General features: G+C 35.9%; 1 protein-coding gene across 4 annotated transcripts in view; it reads right to left on the bottom strand.

Annotated features, from left to right (window-relative positions):
- Positions 1–20,486, bottom strand: part of AHI1 (Abelson helper integration site 1) — an 85,265-nt gene that overhangs the window by 42,821 nt on the left and 21,958 nt on the right. For 3 of the 4 annotated variants that reach the window (XM_057407900.1, XM_057407917.1, XM_057407909.1), the window contains exons 11-19: positions 20,069–20,201; positions 18,747–18,870; positions 16,424–16,653; positions 15,994–16,097; positions 14,882–15,000; positions 11,186–11,316; positions 9,836–9,976; positions 9,092–9,294; positions 1,805–1,922 (exon numbers count right to left, since the gene is read on the bottom strand). In XM_057407900.1, coding sequence (XP_057263883.1) covers positions 1,805–1,922; positions 9,092–9,294; positions 9,836–9,976; positions 11,186–11,316; positions 14,882–15,000; positions 15,994–16,097; positions 16,424–16,653; positions 18,747–18,870; positions 20,069–20,201 — 1,303 coding nt within the window. The remainder of the gene's footprint in view (positions 1–1,804; positions 1,923–9,091; positions 9,295–9,835; positions 9,977–11,185; positions 11,317–14,881; positions 15,001–15,993; positions 16,098–16,423; positions 16,654–18,746; positions 18,871–20,068; positions 20,202–20,486) is intronic. The other variant, XM_057407904.1, reaches the window with a different exon arrangement.

Here is a 20,486-nt window from a genome sequence, read left to right as displayed (position 1 = left end):
TACTGTAGGTACAGAAAAGCATATATATTGTGTATAAGAAACCAACACAGAAAAGAAAGGTTTTGTTCTTCAAACACAGTCCATAAATGAATAGATTTGCCTAAGTACAGATTTTCTATCATTCAAAAGTAAAATTAAACTGGCAGTTAGGAGCTATGAACACGAGCACCTATCTTTATAACTTTTATAACCAACAAGGTAAGATGAAATAGATGAGTAAATCTTACTCATATGTTTCACTGAAAACAATCACTCTAGAACAACTTGGAAGGCTGCAAAGTGATAGAGAAGTAATTTTGGATCTTAAAAGATCTTCTTACAGAAAAATCTATTTCAGTTATAGTCCACTAACATTTTTTGGTCTTTCCCCCCCCGCTAAAAATCTTCCTTTTCTCATTGCTTTCATTGACTCTTGAAAGACCATTAAAACTACTTCCCTTGCATAAGTAATATCCTGTACTTGTGGATCATCTCAAAGTATCAGTCGGTTTTAGAAATGACTGCATTGGGAGCGCACGTGAATAGCTGTAAAATATTTCTACATTTGTTCATGCTGTCTAAGAAGACTCCATCAACACACTTTTCTGTGCTTCTGAATAAAGTAAAATTCAAGATAATAAAATGCACTGGTTTGAGCAATATTAAGTATAGCTATTTAAACCAACTTAAAATATTTGTTAATGTTCTTCTAAGGGTTAGTCCACTTACTTTAAATATTCACAGTATGTAGGACAGCATATGTATTCTACTGTTTCTGTAAGATTTATACCCTTTGGAAATGATAAGCATCTGTTGTGTGACAGGTGATTACTATGGTTCTAAGCTTTTATATTAAGGTAGAAAATGGAAAACCAGAAGTTAATTGGTGTCTGACCATTTGCATTGTGAATTAGTGACTAAGAGCAATTCTGAGAGTAGTGGTCAATTCCTTTCCCCTCATCCTCAGAAAAAGTAATCATAATTTGATTTATAAAGAAAATTATCTGCCCTTAGGAGATAATTCTACATAATTATAGAGACTGTTTCTATCTTTACTATCTACATGTTAAATCTCAGACTATTCCCATCTTTACTATCTACATTTCAAATCTCTATTACCTGTTTTTTTGTTTATTATATATTCCACCATCCCCCTGGACTTGTTTTCACACCTCTCAAGGATACAAAACAAAAACGACTTCAAAACCAAGGTTTCCATTTTCTGTCTTATTTTACAGATATCCCCCGAAAAGAGAAAAAGGCATTAAATTATCAATTTTATTAATAAATATTGTGATTAGCAATGCATCAAGCATTATTAGAAAAGTATCACAAAAACGCATAATTTTATTGTTTGCCCTTTTTCTCAAAATCTTTGAATACAAAATGTCTTTAGAAACAACCCCCTAAAAATAGATTAAACACAACTGCAAATAGGCTACTGAGCATTATGGTTCTTATGTAAACTGCTTTCTTATATCAGTACATATGATTTTAAAAATATGATTTTATTGTCTTTCTGTGTCTGTATTTGGGATACTTTAGCGAATATTAAAATATCAAAATATTAAATTAAGAAAAGCTGGCAATCTCATACTTTTCTAGGAACTTACAGTGCTAATAAATACGTGTACAGTTTAAAGGAAAAAAAAAAGGCCATTACAAGGGAACAGTATTGGACCTTACCACACTGCACTATGAACAGTACCACATATAAAAACCAGGACACTCCCTGAAAGAGAGCAAAACTTAGAAAGGCAGAAAAAAATCCTCAAGGAAGTTATTACCTATTCACTACAGAGAGTGAAGTAACAAATAAACTTACCACTTTTAGTAGTGAAAGAATACAGAGGATTCAGTGGAGTGCTCAGAGTGCCAGGCAGTCTTAGCTTGGAGTGTGGTGACAGTGATGATGGCGCAGGAAGTGAGAGATTTGTGCTCGCCTGTAATAGGAAAGACAAATCAGAAAGTGAAGTGTAACTTCCTGGGTTACTTACTGATGCAACAGATAGAAGAGAAATATTTGCTTACTGTAAGGAACTATTAAATTCCAATTTCAATTATGGAGTTTTTTGTTTGTTTGTATGTTTCCTTTTTTATTTTTAGAATATTTGGAGACACCACTTGGTAAAATTACTGATACAGCTATAAACTGATTTAGATATTTATATATGGACACACTCTCAAGCAGTGCAAACAATGGAGCAGAATTGTTTGAACTCCATCTCATTGCATCTTTCTGCATAAAACTAAAATTATATTTATGTATGGTTATAAACAAATAAACGTAACTTTTCATTTTCGAGTACTGAAAGTACACTACAAAGAGATTACTCAAACCCAGAATGAGAGGGAAAAAACATAATCTTAAACCAGTCCTAACACAAAACTGATTTCTGCAAATCTATAAAGCATATTTAGACCAAAACACTCATAGACAGACACTTCCTTTATGCAACCTACAGAAAAAACATCTGCTATCCTAATTTCCACAGCAAAAAAGATAATGTAGTTAAAGTGTGGTTTGATATGGAGCTTCTTGATATACATGGAGCTATCATAAATCAGAAAACTTTCCAAAACTTTACTCTTGACATATTACCCACTAATCTCCACGTAAAAACCAACAATCTTATAGTTTTTTCTTAATCCAATTGAGAATTTTACTGTTTGTTAAACGAATTTTCACTGCTTCAGTAACACAGCCAAAGAAGAGGGAAAATAGGCCTTAGATAAAATATTCAAGCAAAATAGATTCAGATGCTCAAATTTTTGAGAGTTATTTACATAAAACAACATAATTCTTGACAATTTCAGGAGTCAAGCCAAGAATTCAACCTAGAATAAATACATATGGTCACTAAATACAACTAAAAGCCCACAATCAGTGGAGCACTTCCTTTGGCCTCAGTAAACTCCAGATCAGGCCCTTCAACTTCAGCTGTGGGCCAAAACAGAACACTGACATTTTGCAAATTTTCAATCTACTGGCTCGTAAATTCTATTTAAAGAAACAAGACAGCTAAACCAAAGTGAATCCATGGATTATTTCCAGAAGTCATATAATTTCTATATACTACCACTTCCATCATTTAAGAAATATTAAGCAATTCAACAGGTTTCAATAACGCATACTATTTGGCCATTGGCAGGTGTATTGAGATGCTGGTAATACAGCACTAAAACTGTGTTGAGTAACTTGACTGGGCCATAGAGGGTATCTGCTATCTTGTCTGTATTACTACATCAGACCTTCATCTTAATGTATCTGTTCTTTGTGCAGCAATATAGATTTAATTTTACTGAAAGATGTTAAAGTAAAAGCTGTCTTTTGTTAGTTAAGTACTCCCTCAGCAGCTGTATGCAACTGTACTCCAAAAGTGACCAGAGATAGATAGAAAATGAGACCACTGAACATGATTAAAAAGAAATAAAAATTAAACCAGCTAGATTTTACTGAAGTGTACAGATTTAACAGAATGTTAGTAAACAGTAGTTGTGAAATGTAAGCAGAAGAGGCCTGTTTTTCTGAACAGCAAAATAAATCTGGTTTTCTTACATTTACATATGCAACTGACTAAGATGCGATAATGTTTTCTCTGATCCATAAAAATACAGTGTAAAGTCATTAGCTTATATGTTTACTCAAAGACAAAAATAATCTGTTCTGCAAACTTGTCAAGCTCAGATTTCCAGTCTCATCTTCTTTTACATACTGCTAGTTCTAGGGAGAGCCCTTCTGCAGTAAGACAGATGAGAAGATCTCCCCCTTGCATGAATTTCTTACTGAGTGCACACTATACCATCAATGGTACAAATGTATGTTTTCCAGTGAAGTATACTCATGGCATTATCTTTCAAATTTGCTATTAAAAAATTGATTTCAGACCCTACCAGGGAATGAGGACAGGTTGAAAACATCAGACACTGGAAATCAAACCAAACACAGCAGAGCAAACTATTCAGAACTAGCACTTTCACAGACACTTCCCCAGTTCAACCTGGAGGGAAAAACAAATTACAGGAGAAATTTCTTGACTGTGGTGCTTGAATGAATAGGAGATGTGGAATTCTGTATATAAATTATTCCTGTACAGTATTTAATTCACTTCTCTTTATTTATCTGCTGTACTACCCAAATACTCTCATGAATTCCAAATATCATTCTTTGAAATGAAATGGACACATACATTAGAAGACTGAATGCATGGTCCTGAACATTTAAGAAAGTCAGCCTTTTTAAAATGCAAAATAAGTTCTATCTCACAACCCTTCTCCAAGTCCTTAAAAACAAGATAAAAAAAAGTTTTAGTATCCCTTTTTTATAAAAACTGAAGTTTTAAATTTAAGCAGTCTAATAGGAGTGATTAATTCCTGCACTTAAGGGCAGTGAAAACCAGCGCAGATGAGCTATATAAGACTGCCCATCTAAAGTAAACACAAAATCAGAGTTTTAATGACCTTTCTGCCACCAGCTCTTACATATTAGTTAAATTTCTAAAAGGCCCAAAGTGGAAAAGAACCCGCAGCATTATAACACAAGAAGGATCAGCTCAGCTAATAAGTAAGGACTAATGATTCAGCAGACTGTTTCTACTTGAAGTATACTGTCCTATGAAGAATAATTAATTCTCCTGCAACAGACGGACATAAGACTACCTACAGAACACAATGAAGCAATCATTTCTTTTTGAAATACGTGCTGTGGGAAGGCATTGCTAAATACCTTTACAACGAGTGAAGTTGGCTAAGATAGGCAACCATCAATCTACTTATTTTTCACAACAGGCTCTGCTTGCTTCATACACAAACCACAGCTTTTATCAAAGACACAGTTTACTCCTATCCTGAATTGAGTAAAACTCAGTTATAACATTCATGTAGCTTTTGTAGAAAAAGAATGCCTACATAATGTTTGCCAAGTTTAAACAAAGCTGATTTGAATTTTCTTTTTTGTTAGGGCAGCTCTATGCAAATTATGTAAATCTACATTTTCAGTGGAACTAGTTTTCACGTTAAAAGTGAATTGCTTGAAACAAAAACAGAATACTGAAAGACTTGACAAGCTGACAATAACTATTTCTCTCTTTTTCCACAGAATGCAATTTTATAACCTTTGCAATCAATATAATCAGCATTTCCAGATATACTTGCAAGCCAAATCAAGTTGGCCAGCTCTATACTACCTCTTATGCTTTTAGTTTTAGGCTTCTCTTTTGAAACCTTAGACCTCTAGGACACTGGTTTTAAAGACAGTTTAAAAATATTATTAAACCGTGATTCTGCAGATTTTAAAAGTTGAAAACTGAATTTGAAATAGAAACAAATCAGAAATCACAAAACGCTTATACCTTATTGATGCAACCCAAGGTACAAGCTTCTGGATTCTCTCACAGTACCTACTATTGTAATCAATTCTGGCACAGTATTAAATACACTCGAAGAACAACAAAAAAAAATAATTTGAAACACGTGCAAGCATTTCCATATATAGGAAAGAGTACTTTCACATTCTAGTTGTCTAATATCATACTTAAAACCCTGTGAGTATCAGAATTTTGGTAACCACTTTGAAAACCATTTAATAACAATTTCCAGAAATACATTATGAAGTAAAGAATGGAAAAGACAATCAAACTTTCAATAATTTGCAAGTATTTAGATATTAAGAGATGAGGCAGCCAACATATAATTAATTCTAGGACTAGTACTACAGAGAATGTACATATGCTTAAGTGCTTAAGCGCTACAAAGGTTTTTTTCCCCTTCAAATTATAGCATGAATATCTTGACACCTAAAACCCACCATTTCAGAGCTAGGATATTATACCTTCAAAGGAAGGCCTTCTCCCTATACCTACATACCTCACCTCCTTGTTATACAAAGTTAGAAACAGGTATTTTGATTGCTAGAAGGAAGAGAAAGTTTAAATACATGTACAGGAACACTGAATGAAAAGCACTTACGAGTTCTTTCAGTGACTAGAGATGGGTTAAGTGTTTTGCTATCAAAAACTTCTGTGAATAGAAACATAAGCTAGCATTATTTCCCTGCGACAGAAACAAGTAATAATTGCTGCCAAGGTTCACTATACCCTAATTTCTCTGTGTGGTAAAGAAGCCGATTATACATTCCGGTTTGTGAATTGCTAAAGCTTTAACCCAATATTCAACTTTTGGCTCTAATTACACATTTTCTGGGCTAACAAGAATGGCAAAGTTGCAAAGGAGAAATAAGAAAACTTCCTCTATGATTCATTAAGGTTCCTGTTTAGGTAGTAAAGAAGAAAAAGAAAAAAGTAAGAAAAACACTGGTTAGAAAGGGAGCTGGAAAGGAGGCACTTGTCACAACAAACCCCCCCGTGCTTATACAGGATCAGAATATTCTCTACTTCTAATTGGCTTAAACCAAATTTTAATGTAGTCACACTACATTTTCAAATTACATATCTAAGTGGTAGACCTCCAAACTTTGCACTTACAAGTTAATTTTATATCCATTAGTTACTGCTGGGAAGTTTACACACACTGAACCCAGAAACCCCTATCTGCTGTTGGGAGATTCCAGCACCTCTGTCTCATAAGACATGACCCCGGGTGTAACCTCAGGCCAGGTTTACTGTCTACAAGGTATGCTGCCTACAGAGTTGTCCCAAAATGGTAACCCTACATGTCTGTGACAAAGCACTGGCAGGCAAACATGACCCAACGTACAGTACAATGCCTACATAGTTTCCAGTTCTCTTATTTTTCACATCAGACAAATATGTACAAGATAACACCTGCGTTCATTTGGCTTTTCATATTCCAACTTGCTACTCTACATGTGGCTTTATTAAAGGCTCCTTTCTTTGTTTTCACTTGTCTGTACTCAGATGTATTAACGCATTCTCATGTACATTGGCTGGGTAGCAATCTGTCCGATTCCTACTTCAACAAACAGTTTTGTAAATCATTTATGTGAGTATACATTCTAACAAGCCTTCCAGTAAAGCCTACACTTACATATATGCATATTTTTCACATGAAAGAGTTGCACAAATGTAAATGCATACACATACAAATCTGTAATTCCCAATGACAAATTAATACAAATTTTAAGATTTAGTGTTGATGTAACACTAAACACTCTGGGGATGTCCAGAATCTGATAATGCAGGCAGGCAATACTGCACCCACATGCAAGAAATGATTCAATCTCTGCTTGGAAAGGAGGTATCAGTGTCCCCCAGGTTTCATGTTGGACCACTGAAAAGATGAGTATCAAGAGCCTTTCAAAGAAAAGAAATCTCCCAATTTCTCAGGGATTCATAAAGTCCTGAAAGCAAGTACGCATCACTCCTATGTTACAGATGTCAGACTGAATGTGGACTCTTTTAACCACCATCCCGTACTGTTTGGAAACCCACAAGGTGAGAAGACTCGGATGATCTTTCTGACATCTCCCATATATGTATTAATCCATGGGTAGAGAATTTGGAGGATGTGCTGCCCAAACCCTTGATCGTAAGAAAATTCCAGTGGCTGAAAGTTACTCTCTCACAGTTTGTTAGGCTTATCACAAGCCTAACAGCTGTAGCCTTACCTATTTCATCTAGCTACATGATTCCACGGAACCATGTTAAATCTGAACCGCTGGCTAATCAGGGACTGAACAGTTACAGTGATAAATACACCCATAAATTTGTTATCCCTGACTTCTTCCTCAGAGAACAAGACATCCAGAAGAGTAAAAATAATTTCTTCTGGAATGCCTTCCTACAGTACTTGTCCCAGACACAAGGTTACATGCTCCAGTCTCTCCATATTGTGTCTCTCTGACTAATAAAAAACTTAAATCCCTAAAAGCATGACAGTAGCCACAGCATCTTCTGCAATAACTGCTTTCATCTACTTATCTGCTTCTTTAATTAAATTTACTGCCAATTCCAAAAGTTTTTATTACCAATTCAGGTATTAAGAAACAACATGAATAGCAAAACAAATACCCTTCCCAAACACTTCTCCTCCCTCTTGGTCAGTCTCAACTTTGCTTCAGCTGCTTTTCTCCTCTCCTTTCTAGTCCCTAGTCTCCTTGCTTTTGCCATCATGTTACACTTTAGTAAGGCAAAGGGCGGTGCAGGTTAGTATATAGTGGCTTGCTCTTTTTGCTTCTCCTTGTTTCTTACTCCTTTCAATTGCTTTAGTGCAGGTCCTCTGAAATCCCCTTAGGGATGGATCCCTCCATGGGTTGCAGTAACTTCAGTACCCAGGAGTAACCAAATAGGAGGTTGCAGTACTTTCTCCTGTGATTTCTTTTGTGTGTCCATACACATGTCCTGTCTTTCCCTTCATGCCTACTTTGTTACCTCCCTGTAACTCCATCTGTGCACCACTTGTGTCTCCTGCACTCCCTTCATACCTCAGCATCTTTTGCACCTCCTCACATCCCTCCTCCTGTGTTTCCACTTGTGCCTTCTGGCATGTTTTTCTTTGTGTTTCTTCCTCTGCTCTGGTGTCTTCTATCCCTAATAGCCACTGACCTATCTTAAACACATTTTTACAGAGGTGTCATATGCTTTCCTGTTTGGTTTCAATTTTGTTTGTGCAGTGGATCCATACTGTCCTTCCTGGAGCTGGCTGGAAACACCTGTGCTCAGCACAGGGCAGTCCATGACGTCCTCCCCTACACGTCAGCCCTGAACCCCTACACACACACCCCACCACCCCTACTGTGAAACCCTGGCCATTTATGCCGCATACAATTGTAAAGGTGAATAATGGAGAAAAAAAAAAAAAAAAAAAAGGTGCAAAAAAAGAAAAATAATTTCCTAAAGCTCAGCCATAATGACCTATAGAGTAAATCCTAAATTGCAATTGTATGTATGGCAGTAGGCGTTGACAAAAAAAATCCCTTGTCATCAAATATTTAATAAACAAAAAAAACTTTTATATGATTAATTTCTTCTAAAGAGCTACTTACAGGTGCATTAATATTAGTGACAGAGATATTAATTTCTGAAGAACAGATAGCAAGACAACATATACATGTTTTGCTACGTATACCAGTCCAGAATATGAATTTTGGCTGAGAAGACCATATACTTCTGGAAATAAATTAAATTTGACTTACCGTAACAGAATCAAGTTTTTGTTTCACCTTCTGCATTCTCATTGATGCTCTTGCAACACTGATAAACTGATCTGCTGGAGATATCACCAAACTTTTTTCTGCAGGAATTTCAGAAAAACTATTTAAGAACTGCGGCCCTCTTGGTGCAGCTGTGGTAAGTGATGAACTGAGATCTTTTATGAGTTCAGCTTCCTGTTGTGCAACTGTAGAAATAACCAATATCTACGTGTCAGGTGAAACTTTATGATGCCATGGACAAAAACCCAATAATTGAATGATGGTTGCATTTTGCCAGCCATGTCTTCAGTCGAACACCATCAGAACCTGTGCTAATAGTGCTATACCGAAAACCTGAAACAGAAATTTTCCCCATACTACCCCATTTTCCCCTGGCTCTTCCTGATCACAATGTCTCTTAAAAGGGGCTTTTAAATATTTATGACACTGCCTATATGTGATAAAGTGCTGTAAAAAAATCACACAGGATGACATACAGTAACAAGTTTAAACTTGAGACTGCAAGGGACCGCTGGTGATTGGCGAGGCCAAAGCCCCTGCTCAAAGCAGGTTCACCTAGAGCAGGTTGTTCAGGGTCATGGTCCAGTTTGGTTTTGTTAGCTCCCAGGATAAAGATATCCATTATCATCACATGACTGTTTCCTTTTTCCTCCAAAAGAAGTACAAATACTAGCAAATCACTTCTAAAAATATTTACAGGTGTATATAAAAAAAATTGTACTGTACCTTTATAATCATGGATGTATACAAGTATTGGCTGGTTTTGACCAAATGCACAAAATGATACCATGTGCTCATGTGGGTGAAAAGCAACATCACGAAGTGGAGATGTGAAGGAAAGTTCAGAATATATGGCCACCTGATCTCCTACAGAAGTGAAATATGTTTATTAATACCATGGAAGCATATTTGATGCAGCAAAATAGCAGTCGGTTAAGGCTTGTATTACTACCGTGCACTGACTGCCACTGTAAACAAATACTCCTAAGTAAACTTCCTTACTGAAAAGTAGTGTTTGGTATAAGAGGAAAAATTATCACATGTTTTGAAGTTACTGAATAAGTCAGAAAAGTCAGTGATGTGGCAACAGCTGCAGGAAACCCCAGAGGATGCAGCAGGTTAACTGAGTTCTCTTGTTCTGATAAACAAGTTCTGGAAAGGTGGCGTTCCACAGTATTTGTTTGTGCTTGCATTTTGCCCTAGATAGCTATCTTGGTTGTGGATTTTGACTATATAATGCTGACAACAGGAATGAAAGTTGAGGACAAAATTACTAGAAAAATAAAGTTAGCTCTTCAGTTGATGGCATTATGGATGCAAATACAGTGTGTAAGCAAGAGTCAAAGCCCAGTAAAAACATACTAATAACACAGTTTGTCCTTCCCACTTTTATTCTTTAAGTTTTCAGACAAATTATGTAGCTTCACAGATGTAAGCCAATATTTTTGGAAATGTAGAAAAAATTAAAAACAGAACTGTTGGTTAACTGCCAGCTGGAAAACATTTACTTTTTCATTTTTAAAAATTATTTAGATCATAATGGGAGACAGAATATCATGTCATCAAAAAATGTATTCTGCTGCCTTTTACTATTTGTCCCTTTCACCTCGCTGCACAACGAAGACGACAAACTCTTAATCTTACATTTGCTTAATATTCTTCCAGAAAGATCTTGACACCTATTTTGAAACAACTGGGGAATAATAGACAAAGAAAACTTACATTCCAAAGGCCAAAAATATTTATAGTCTCTGACCACTCTTGGGAAACAGATGAAGTGTTTCTCAACAAAAGCCTAATTCCCAAATCCATGAAAGCACAGCAGAAAGACTGATTTGACATTTTTGTGCATTCTGTTTTAAGATCCTCATCCACATGTAAAGAATTGCAGTATTTTAATTCCCTCTAGAGAATTAAAACTTAGAGATTAATAATATCTACTCACAAGGTGGGGCTAAGTCTCTAGGATTCAAGAGCATATTAGGGAAGTTTTATTCCGTATCAAAAGTGTTTCAATGAAGTTTACAAACCCTTTGTCCCCTGACAACCTGACTTTAGACCATAAAATAATGTTACCTGTTTCTGGATTCCAAACATAAGCCCTTCCATCTTCACTTCCAGAAAACAGGAATGTACCACATGGTGTTAAGGTGCTGTGAATCTTTTCTCTGTAATTTGTAGCACCTATGAGTTTCTTTGTAGCCAAGCTATGAAATGAAGAATAGTTTGCAAATGTAGCAGATACTCTCAGAATAGACAATATAACTTCTTACATGTCAGGCTGCTCATCTATTCCTCAGAAAAATTAATACAGCTTACATCCCAAATAGATACACAAGCACCCACATTTGCGGAGTGCAGTGTTTACCTTTTCTTTTCCTGGTTTTCATAATGCATCTGAAATTATAGATGAAAGTGTACATCCTTGCCTTTCAGCAGAAAACAGATCTAGAGATCTAGAGAATCTAGAGATCTAGATCTACAGAAAACAGATCTAGAGAATAGATACAGATGTAGTAATTAGCATTTTCTTGTTCCTGGGGGCTTTGCAAAAAATGGGAAATTGGCACCATTACCCCAAGTTCTGCCAAAAAAAAGTTTTCATTATGCTTCCTGAGCTTGATTTTACCCCAGTAGTGCTTAAATTCATACAGCAGCTGTCTTTAACTCTTCACGCTAACACATCCTTTGTTAGAAAACCAGCAGCAGAATCAACAAATTTCAGAGATCAATCACAGAATGCTTTGGGTTTGAAGGGACCTTAAAGGTCATCTGGTTCCAACCCTCCTACCACAGGCAGGTACACTTTCCACTAGACCAGGTTGCTCAAAACCCCATCCAACCTGGCCTTCAACACTGCCAGGGATGGGGCAGCCACAACTTCCATAGGCAACCTGTTCCAGTGCCTCACCACCCTCATCGTGAAGAATTTTGTTCCTGATATCTAATCTAAATCTACCCTCTTCCACTTTAAAACCATTATCAACTACATGTTGATTTACTATTAATACTAGTTTGCAACTTAGGTATCCTAATCTTTTTTCAGTGAAACACTACTGGTCAGCATAGTAATAATGACCTACTAATGAACTATGGTCAAACAGTTTGTAGGCATCCAGTAGGAGAGAGCCTGCAAAAGGATTTAGAGAAGCAAAGCCAGCTTGCAAGACACTGGTACATCTCAAACATGAGGTACAGACTGGGAAGAGATATGACAGTTCAAAATGGAGGCTAACACAGCAGATATACTACAATGCAAAATTTGAGGCAAGAAGAATGGCAACAGCCCACCATAGCCCTCAAATACTAATTTTTAAAATGTGTTACTGCAGAACCAATGAAGGTATGCTGGAAAAGTGCAATACAGTTAATGATAGAAAAAACATTTTAAACAATATTCTGAATACAATCATATCTGTAAGCAAAGGAAAGGATGCTTTAATGATTACAGTGGAAGACCATATTATCTCAAATAAGAGCTTTAGCTGTGTGAATAAGAAAGATAGGATCTCCAAGACGTCACGTAGAACAGCTCTGCAAGATGTAAAGCTAACCTGCGTCTCAAACCCTAAGGAGAGGTCTGAAACAAAATGAAATCCCTGATCACATACCTGAGTGACAGGACAGCAGCATTATCCAAAAAGATCAAAAAAAAAAGCAAGTTGAAAGAGCAAAGTTAAGAACAACTATCTGTCAATCAAAGTGAATTGTGTTGATCTGTGACCTCCACCCCCTCTTTTCTCATGCAGTGAATGAACAGTTAATGCTGACGTGTAAAATTATCACTGCTGGGTATCTGACCCTGTGGTTTATTGGCAGACTAAAGCCAAAGTAACTGTGGGCTGCAGGGAAAGCGGCAGTCCTGCTGCTGTCCTCTCCACCCTTATTTTCCCAGGCTCTCCATCATTTCTTCTCTTGTGCTTGGGCAGCTATCTGATGGGTTTGATCAGATAGTTGATAAAAATGAAAATTAATCATTTGTATTTGTAGACTGATTTTTAGTTGGATCAGTTTACTGATCTGACTTACCCTGCATCAAAAGATCTCTACAGAAATGATAAGAAGGAAACACCAGGAATACATGGCCAAAGGTATGGGAGATAGGAGATGGTGTGTTCTGTGGATAGACTGGCTTAAAATAATTGTGAAATTGCTCTCCATATTAACCCTTTCCTATAGATTAATATGAATTTGCATTTTTCTCTCTCAAACAAAAACTCTCTGCACTTTTTAGGAATGCAAGTGAAAGAAGAACACTATCGGCTTCAAAAGCTTAAGATTCCCTCTATTAATCCACTGATTTCATGCTTCAACTGAGCAGGTATTTGAGACCCCTAGGATGGTCATTGTAATTTATCATTTACAGGAAAAGATGTAAGACACTGTACTGGAAAGTCTTCTGCTAGTTCATATATCCAACCCAACAGAGCCATAGAACTGTTTAGGTTGGAAAAAACCTTTAAGATCATTGAGTCCAACCATTAACTGAGCACTGCCAAGTCCACCACTAAACCATGTTTCTAAGCACCACATCCACACATCTTAAATACCTTCAGGGATGGTGACTCAACCACTTCCCTGGGCAGCCTGTTCCAGCACTTAACAACCCTATCAGTGATGAAATTTTTCACAATATCCAGTCTAAACCTCCCCCATACAATTTAAAGCCATTTCCTCTTGTCCTATTGCTTATGACTTGGGAAAAGAGACCAACATCTCCCTCTACATTTCTTGAGAGAGTATAGATGGCTTATCATTGTGCTACAACAGTAAATGTATTTCCCCAAGGTAATTTCATGTAGAACACCATGGACCTTTGATTTTCTGCATGGTGAGGAGAGGAAGGGAACCCATGAAATTAAGGATGAATCACTTAGAAACAGCGTTCGTATCTTTAATGTGACTTTTGGAAAGAGAATATTGAGGTACGTATTCTCAACGTGTGTTAACTGATAGGAACAAGACTCTTCTCAAAGTCATTCACTGAAAGGACAAGAGGGAATGGACATAAATTGAAACACAGAAAATCCCATTTAAAATTAAAAGTGTTTTTACTTTTGAGGGTGAATGAGCACTAAGACATCTTGTTCACAGAAGCTGTACACTCTCCATCCTTCAAAACCCAACCAGGCAAAGCTTTGAACAACATGCTGCCATGCTTTGGTTACTGGGATTGGACTGGACACTCTTCAGCCCCAGTGACTCAAGTTATTCTGTGGTCCCCTTTTTAATTGTAGCTTATTATTAAAAAATCATGTTTATAGCTATTACAAATTAGAAAATCATCACAAACTAAGTTAAAAATACCTTACAGACTACTTAATATACCATAAAACATACATCACTGCATTTTTCAGTATTTATGAAATCATAATCTTCATTCTATTTTATCATCAAAATACTCTTCCCAAAGCCTTAACAATGAGAAACCAATGCACAAATAGATGTTATAATTTCACAGTATTTTTATGTCCAAATTGCATTTTTAAAAGTTAATTCAATCTTGTGGAGACTAGTGTCCTCTCTTTCAGGCCACCTTAAACTCTCAAGTAATCTAGTAATTTCTGGATAAAAGATTTACTCAGTATCACAGAAAAGGTCTGTAATACAGCAGTGTTTTGAAACCATTTCCAAGCCCTCATATTGCTATCTTTATTAGGACTTCTTTCTTCTCTACAACTATATGTTTAATAGTTTTATTGCACTTTATTTTCTCAAGCAAATTTTAAAACAAAAAAAGGAAGTTGCACTTGTCATCAAAAATCTACTCACATTCTGAGATCCATGATTCTGAGCGTACTGTCTTTGGCATGGATTAATAAACGTCTTCCATTTGGATGCACCTCCAAATGATTTATTGGTGTTCCTTTAATATCATTTTCTTTGATTTCCTACAGAAAGAAGGAAAATTAAGTAAAAAAAAAATAAATCTAACTTTGTACTTAAATCACATGTTTTTACACATTACTCTTAATTTTTCCCTTGCATTAGTCTTTTTCTGCCCACTTTGTTCTATTTGTTTAAGGAAAAAGTTTGTTCCTATATTAAGACATTATATCCTAGGCAATCAACTTTTCACAACCTCAAGGCAGATTGTGCTGTGAATCTGAACTTCTGAATCACAGCTGATGACAGAAATGTTGACTGAGCATTAGTTCTATGAAGTATGAAAAAAGGTGATTTGCAAAGCCTGTGGTCTGTTTCATTGCTGATTCTAGGGAACAAACCTAATGTATTAGCATTTATCTGGTAATACAATGCTATGAAACCTCACAGTTTTTCATGTTTTATGTACAAGAAACTGAAGTTGCAAAACAATTTAAAAAATTTTAGTCCATGAAACACAGCATTATCAGGTCTTTTGTACTGTCATTTAAAGACAATATGCCTGCAGAAGAGAAGGCTGCACAGATACCTCACAGCAGCCTTCCAGTATTGGAAGGGGGCCTACAGGGATGCTGGAGACGTACTCTTCGTTAGGGACTGTAGCAGCAGGATAAGGGGCTGTGGGTTTAAACTGAAACAGGGGAAGTTTATGTTAGATATAAGGAAGAAATTCTGTACTGTGAGGGTAATGAGGCACTGGAACAGCTTGCCCAAAGAAGCGGTAAATGCTCCATCCCTGGCAGTGTTCAGGGCAAGGTAGGACAGAGCCTTGGGTGACATGGTCTTGTGTGAGGTGCCTGTGACCATGTCAGGGGCATGGGAACAAGATGATCTTAAGGTCCTTTCCAACCCTAACTATTCTATCATTCTATGCATCAGTTAAAAAAAAAAAGAAAAGATAATGTATAAAGTATAAACCAAATTAAATTAAAATCAGAAAACTAAATTTGGAACAGTTCCCATTAAAATTGCAATGCTAGTTTAAGGAACTTGTATACCTTATTAATCCTCCACTGTTGAAACAGGTGTTGAGAACTTTCTTTGACAAATGTATCCCAAACTATTATCAGTCCTGAGCCATCTCCAGAGAACATATGAAGCCCTGTGAAGTAATAACATCTTACAAGTAGAAGAGTACCACACAAAAGAACTAACAAAAGTACCACATATTTGTTTGCTTGTCCTTACTATGCTTACCTCTCAATTTATATAGGGTCTATATATCCCTGTGTGTTTTTTCAAATAAGGCATACTATTAAAGTATTAATTGCAAATATATTAATATTAATGTATTAATTGCAAACACAGCTAAAACTATTCTATCCTACTACAGCATTTCAAGAGACCTCTATGAAATAAAGCAAACTAGTAATATTCAAGCTGGTCTTCAATTGAAGACTATTTGAAAGAGCAATACTAAGTATGTACCTTCTGCATCAAAACAAAGTGTGTTGATGAAACTTTTGTGACCATCAAGCTCCTGTAGCAGTTGTCCATGGATTTCCTTCACATTTGCATTCCAGATTCTAATCACTGAGTCATAACATCCTGTCACGACCAACGAGTCAGCAATAGGATGGTACTTAGCAGTGTAAACAAATGAAGGATGAGCAAAAACTCTCACTGCAGATGCTGCCTGCAATTCTATCTTCCACATTCTAAAAGGAAAGGACGTTAGGACATCTACTATATAAAGCAATCACATACACAGGTATAACTGATGCCATATTTTGTGCTAGTGGTTCTAGAAGCAGATGTTTGCAAACACTTAACACCACCTGCCTATCCTATCCATTTGTTCCACGTATGTTTAATCCTTTAATATGGTACTTCCTAAGTACTCTGTTTTCAACGTAAATTCATGACTACTTACCCATTTAATGGATATTTTGCACATTTTAAAATACATATTAAAAAATTCATTGAATGGAACAGTGTTTCTTTGTCATCAGCGATTATGATCTCAAGGATGTTTTCTTCACATAAATGCAATTCTTACTATTCATTTATTTCGTATCCTTCAACACCCATACCTCCAAGATCAGATTTTTCTTAAGAGGTGTTTTTTTTGTTTGCTGTATATTTTATTACTGAGCCTTCCCAAAAGCAAGTCCATTAAGAATAGAATGGTACCTGGATCATGAAATACAGGTGGACAGCACATTTCAGAGTGCACTCAATTACAATATAGAATTTAATTATTTGAGTGCCACGCTTCCAGGTGGGATGACTAATTCTGATGGCTATTGAAGAATTACAAGCTTATTCAGAGATGAGTTCATTACAAAACTGCAATCCCACAGAGCATGGCAATTAACTACCAACTTACTGTGCAAAGGTCATATGGATTCTACCTACTTTTTTAGAATGGTTTTGCTCTAACAGCATAAAAGTTAATTTATTACTTACAAATATTGTAGAAAGGCTCAAGGGTAACATGAAACACTAAATAAAGAAGAATTACTGTAAATTCTCATATTTCCCTTCAAGCTGCCTTAAAGCTCAATCTGGGATGATCCAAGTAACAAACTGAAAGCAATGGGGGTGCGTTTTGGCCCTCATTTAATTCTAGCATATTTAAATGGCAAAATGCTCCCAATATGAAAGGGAAAAAGAAGAAACTCCTTGCCTAAACTAAGACTTCTTAAGGAGCTCAAGGCAACAGACAATAAATACAGGAACTAGTAACTCGCACAGTGACTATGCATAGTACACAGAAAAGGAGGCAGACCACTACAGTTTCAACTTGCTGCCACAATTCAAGAATTGAGGAACTGCTGGGCCACTTTATAGCTAGCATAAATGATTGAAATTGATATTTACTTCAATATAAAAAAATTCTTATTTGCTTCCAAATAAAAACCTCTCAAAATACTCTTCTTATGTCTATATACAAGCAGCAAAAATAGCAAAACAGTTAAACACATAAATATAAAATTTAACAATTCTTCTGGCATTTCAATTATGCAACTGCCTGTAGCATTACTGAGTTGCATAACAGAAACAACAGATAGGGATCTGAAGAGCAAAAAACAAAAAACAACAAAAAAAACCCAACCAAACCAGTCTTATGAAAACATATGAAGTTGCCTGTAATAAAATTGTACAGTCACAGCCATATTTCCATGTATTTATACAGTTTTGAGGGTTTCGCTTTTAATCCTTGATTAGTATTTTAACATTAACGCTGCACTGCAGTACTCTCTGTAATTGTAGAGGAATATGTGTACACATTCAGTCTTGGAAATAATACCATCACATTTCATTTACAGCAATTTAAGTTTAATTATTTCACTAAGTGTCCAAAACCACTATCAACAAAAAACCTACATACCTAAGTGTAGTGTGACCAATTTATACACATAATGATAATTTTAAATATTCAATTTCCTGCCTAATGTTCAAATCTTCAAACTTAATATTGCATTCATAATATGGCAGTTTCTCCAAGGAGAGAGTATTGCAACTGTCTCAGTGACTTCCTGAAATATAGTCTATTGGTTTTTTGCTACACTGGTAGACTTAGACACTACAGTTTTTGGAAAAGCTTTGGCCTCAAATACATATTAAAAAATACAGGTAAATACAGTGTGATTAACCCCATCACAATTTTTATATTATTACAGAGTGAGTCAAACTGTAAGAAAATCTTTAATTAAAACATTATAGCACAGTGTGTAGCAAGACATGAAACTGGATCACTTTTTCTGAATGCTTTTGATGTTATCTGCTAGAACACCTTTATACTGACCTGACCATGCCATCAGAGGATGCAGTAAGAAGGTACTGATTGTCTTTTGACCAACAAAGATCATACACTATATTAAGGTGACCATAAAATTCTCTCAGGAGTTCTCCAGAAGGGATTTCATATACTAGTGAAGTTTAAACAGCAAAAATAGGAAAAAAAAAAAAAAGTTAGTTCTTACAATCAATCATATACAATTATTGCAACATTTAGTCTAATCTTAGGCTAAGTTTCTGCCATCATAATTCAACTAATTGTCTTCTCATTTTCATAGAACAAGATAAAATAGTTGCTAAATATGCATGAACAGCAAGCATATACTTCCATCTAGTGGCTCATGAATGTCACAAATGTCTTAACTCTTAGAAACAGCCTACTTGCTTTAAATTATTATAACCAGATTGGGTTTGTAATGTTTTTTGACAGCTACTTGACCAATCTTTAAAATAGACTGAAATTGAGATAATTTTCTGGGGCTGGGTAATGAAGTAACCTAGACTTACTGTTACCTGCATTTAAACATTTAATTTGTGTACATTTAAAATACTGTTCTCAAAGTTCTTATGCAGGTCTGAAGAACTAAGCAGTTGAGGCTACTATGCAGCAGCAGCCCCAGGTGTGAGTAATAAGGAAAATTCATAGTTCCAACTGAACTGGATCATGAAAGACAGCAGCCTCTAGTAGTGTCTCTGGAGATGACAATGTTCACAAAACTTACACAAAAAGCATATGGGGTGGAGGCTGAAAAGTTATTTCAGTTAAAACATTGTTATCAGAAAATACGTCTCTTAGGCAAACTGATTTCTTATTTCCATTATCATAGAATCAGCTAGGTTGGAAAAGACCTTTAAGATCATTGAGCCCAACCACTACTCTAAGACTGCCAAGACCACCACTAAAGAATATCACTGGGGGTCTCATCTACATGAGTTTTTGAATTACTTCCAGGGACAGTGATTTCACCACTTTCCTGGGCAGCTGGTTCCACTACTTGATTACCCTCTCTGTGAAGAAATCTTTCCTAATATCCAATCGAAACTTCCCCTAGTGCAGCTTGAGGCCTCTAAACAGAAATAGCATGATTTCATGCAATTAAGCCATATACATTATCACGCATGAAAAGCCAGTTCCAGCCCTATGAACACAGAAAGAGCACTTTTCTCAATGCTCTTTCATGCACTAGAACAATTTGTAAAACACAATAATAAAACAAAACTGCAAAAACATCCACAAATTAAAAATACATCTTTTGCGCTTTAATTTGCAACTACATGAGTAGTAAGAAAAAAAAAAACAAAAAACAACCAACTAAATTTAAAACTTACAAATAATGGGATAACCATTCCTTCCTGCACATGCTGCTGCCAGCATTTTCCCGTCATGAGAGAAACGAATAGAGAAACAGCCCAGCTCTCCACCTCGCAGTGAAAACAGAAGCTTGTTTGGTATACGGCAAGCCTAGCTTTTCAGGTAAGAAATGGGATTACAGAGTTACGAATATTAACTACCCAATGCTTAAAACACATTCTTAGTTACTGTCATGCAAAAGTTTTAAAAAGCAACCAACATCTTAAGGGAATTTAAAATAAAAAAAAAATAAAAAAAAAATCAAGCTTATAAACAGAGGCAGTTCTGCTGCATTACTTGGGCCACATCTAGTTTGTATAATTCTGCCCCGTTATTACAGACGACTAGCAAGTTTGAAAAAACCCTAAAAAAATCTAAAATTGCATAATTTCCTTA

Source organism: Pezoporus wallicus, unplaced genomic scaffold (genome assembly GCF_028554395.1).
Source record: "Pezoporus wallicus isolate ANWC-B61680 ecotype Strahan unplaced genomic scaffold, APGP_CSIRO_Pwel_v1 contig_3817, whole genome shotgun sequence".
NCBI lineage: Eukaryota > Metazoa > Chordata > Aves > Psittaciformes > Psittacidae > Pezoporus > Pezoporus wallicus.
Note: the sequence above shows the minus strand (reverse complement) of the source record. Positions and strands in the feature narration are given on the sequence as shown.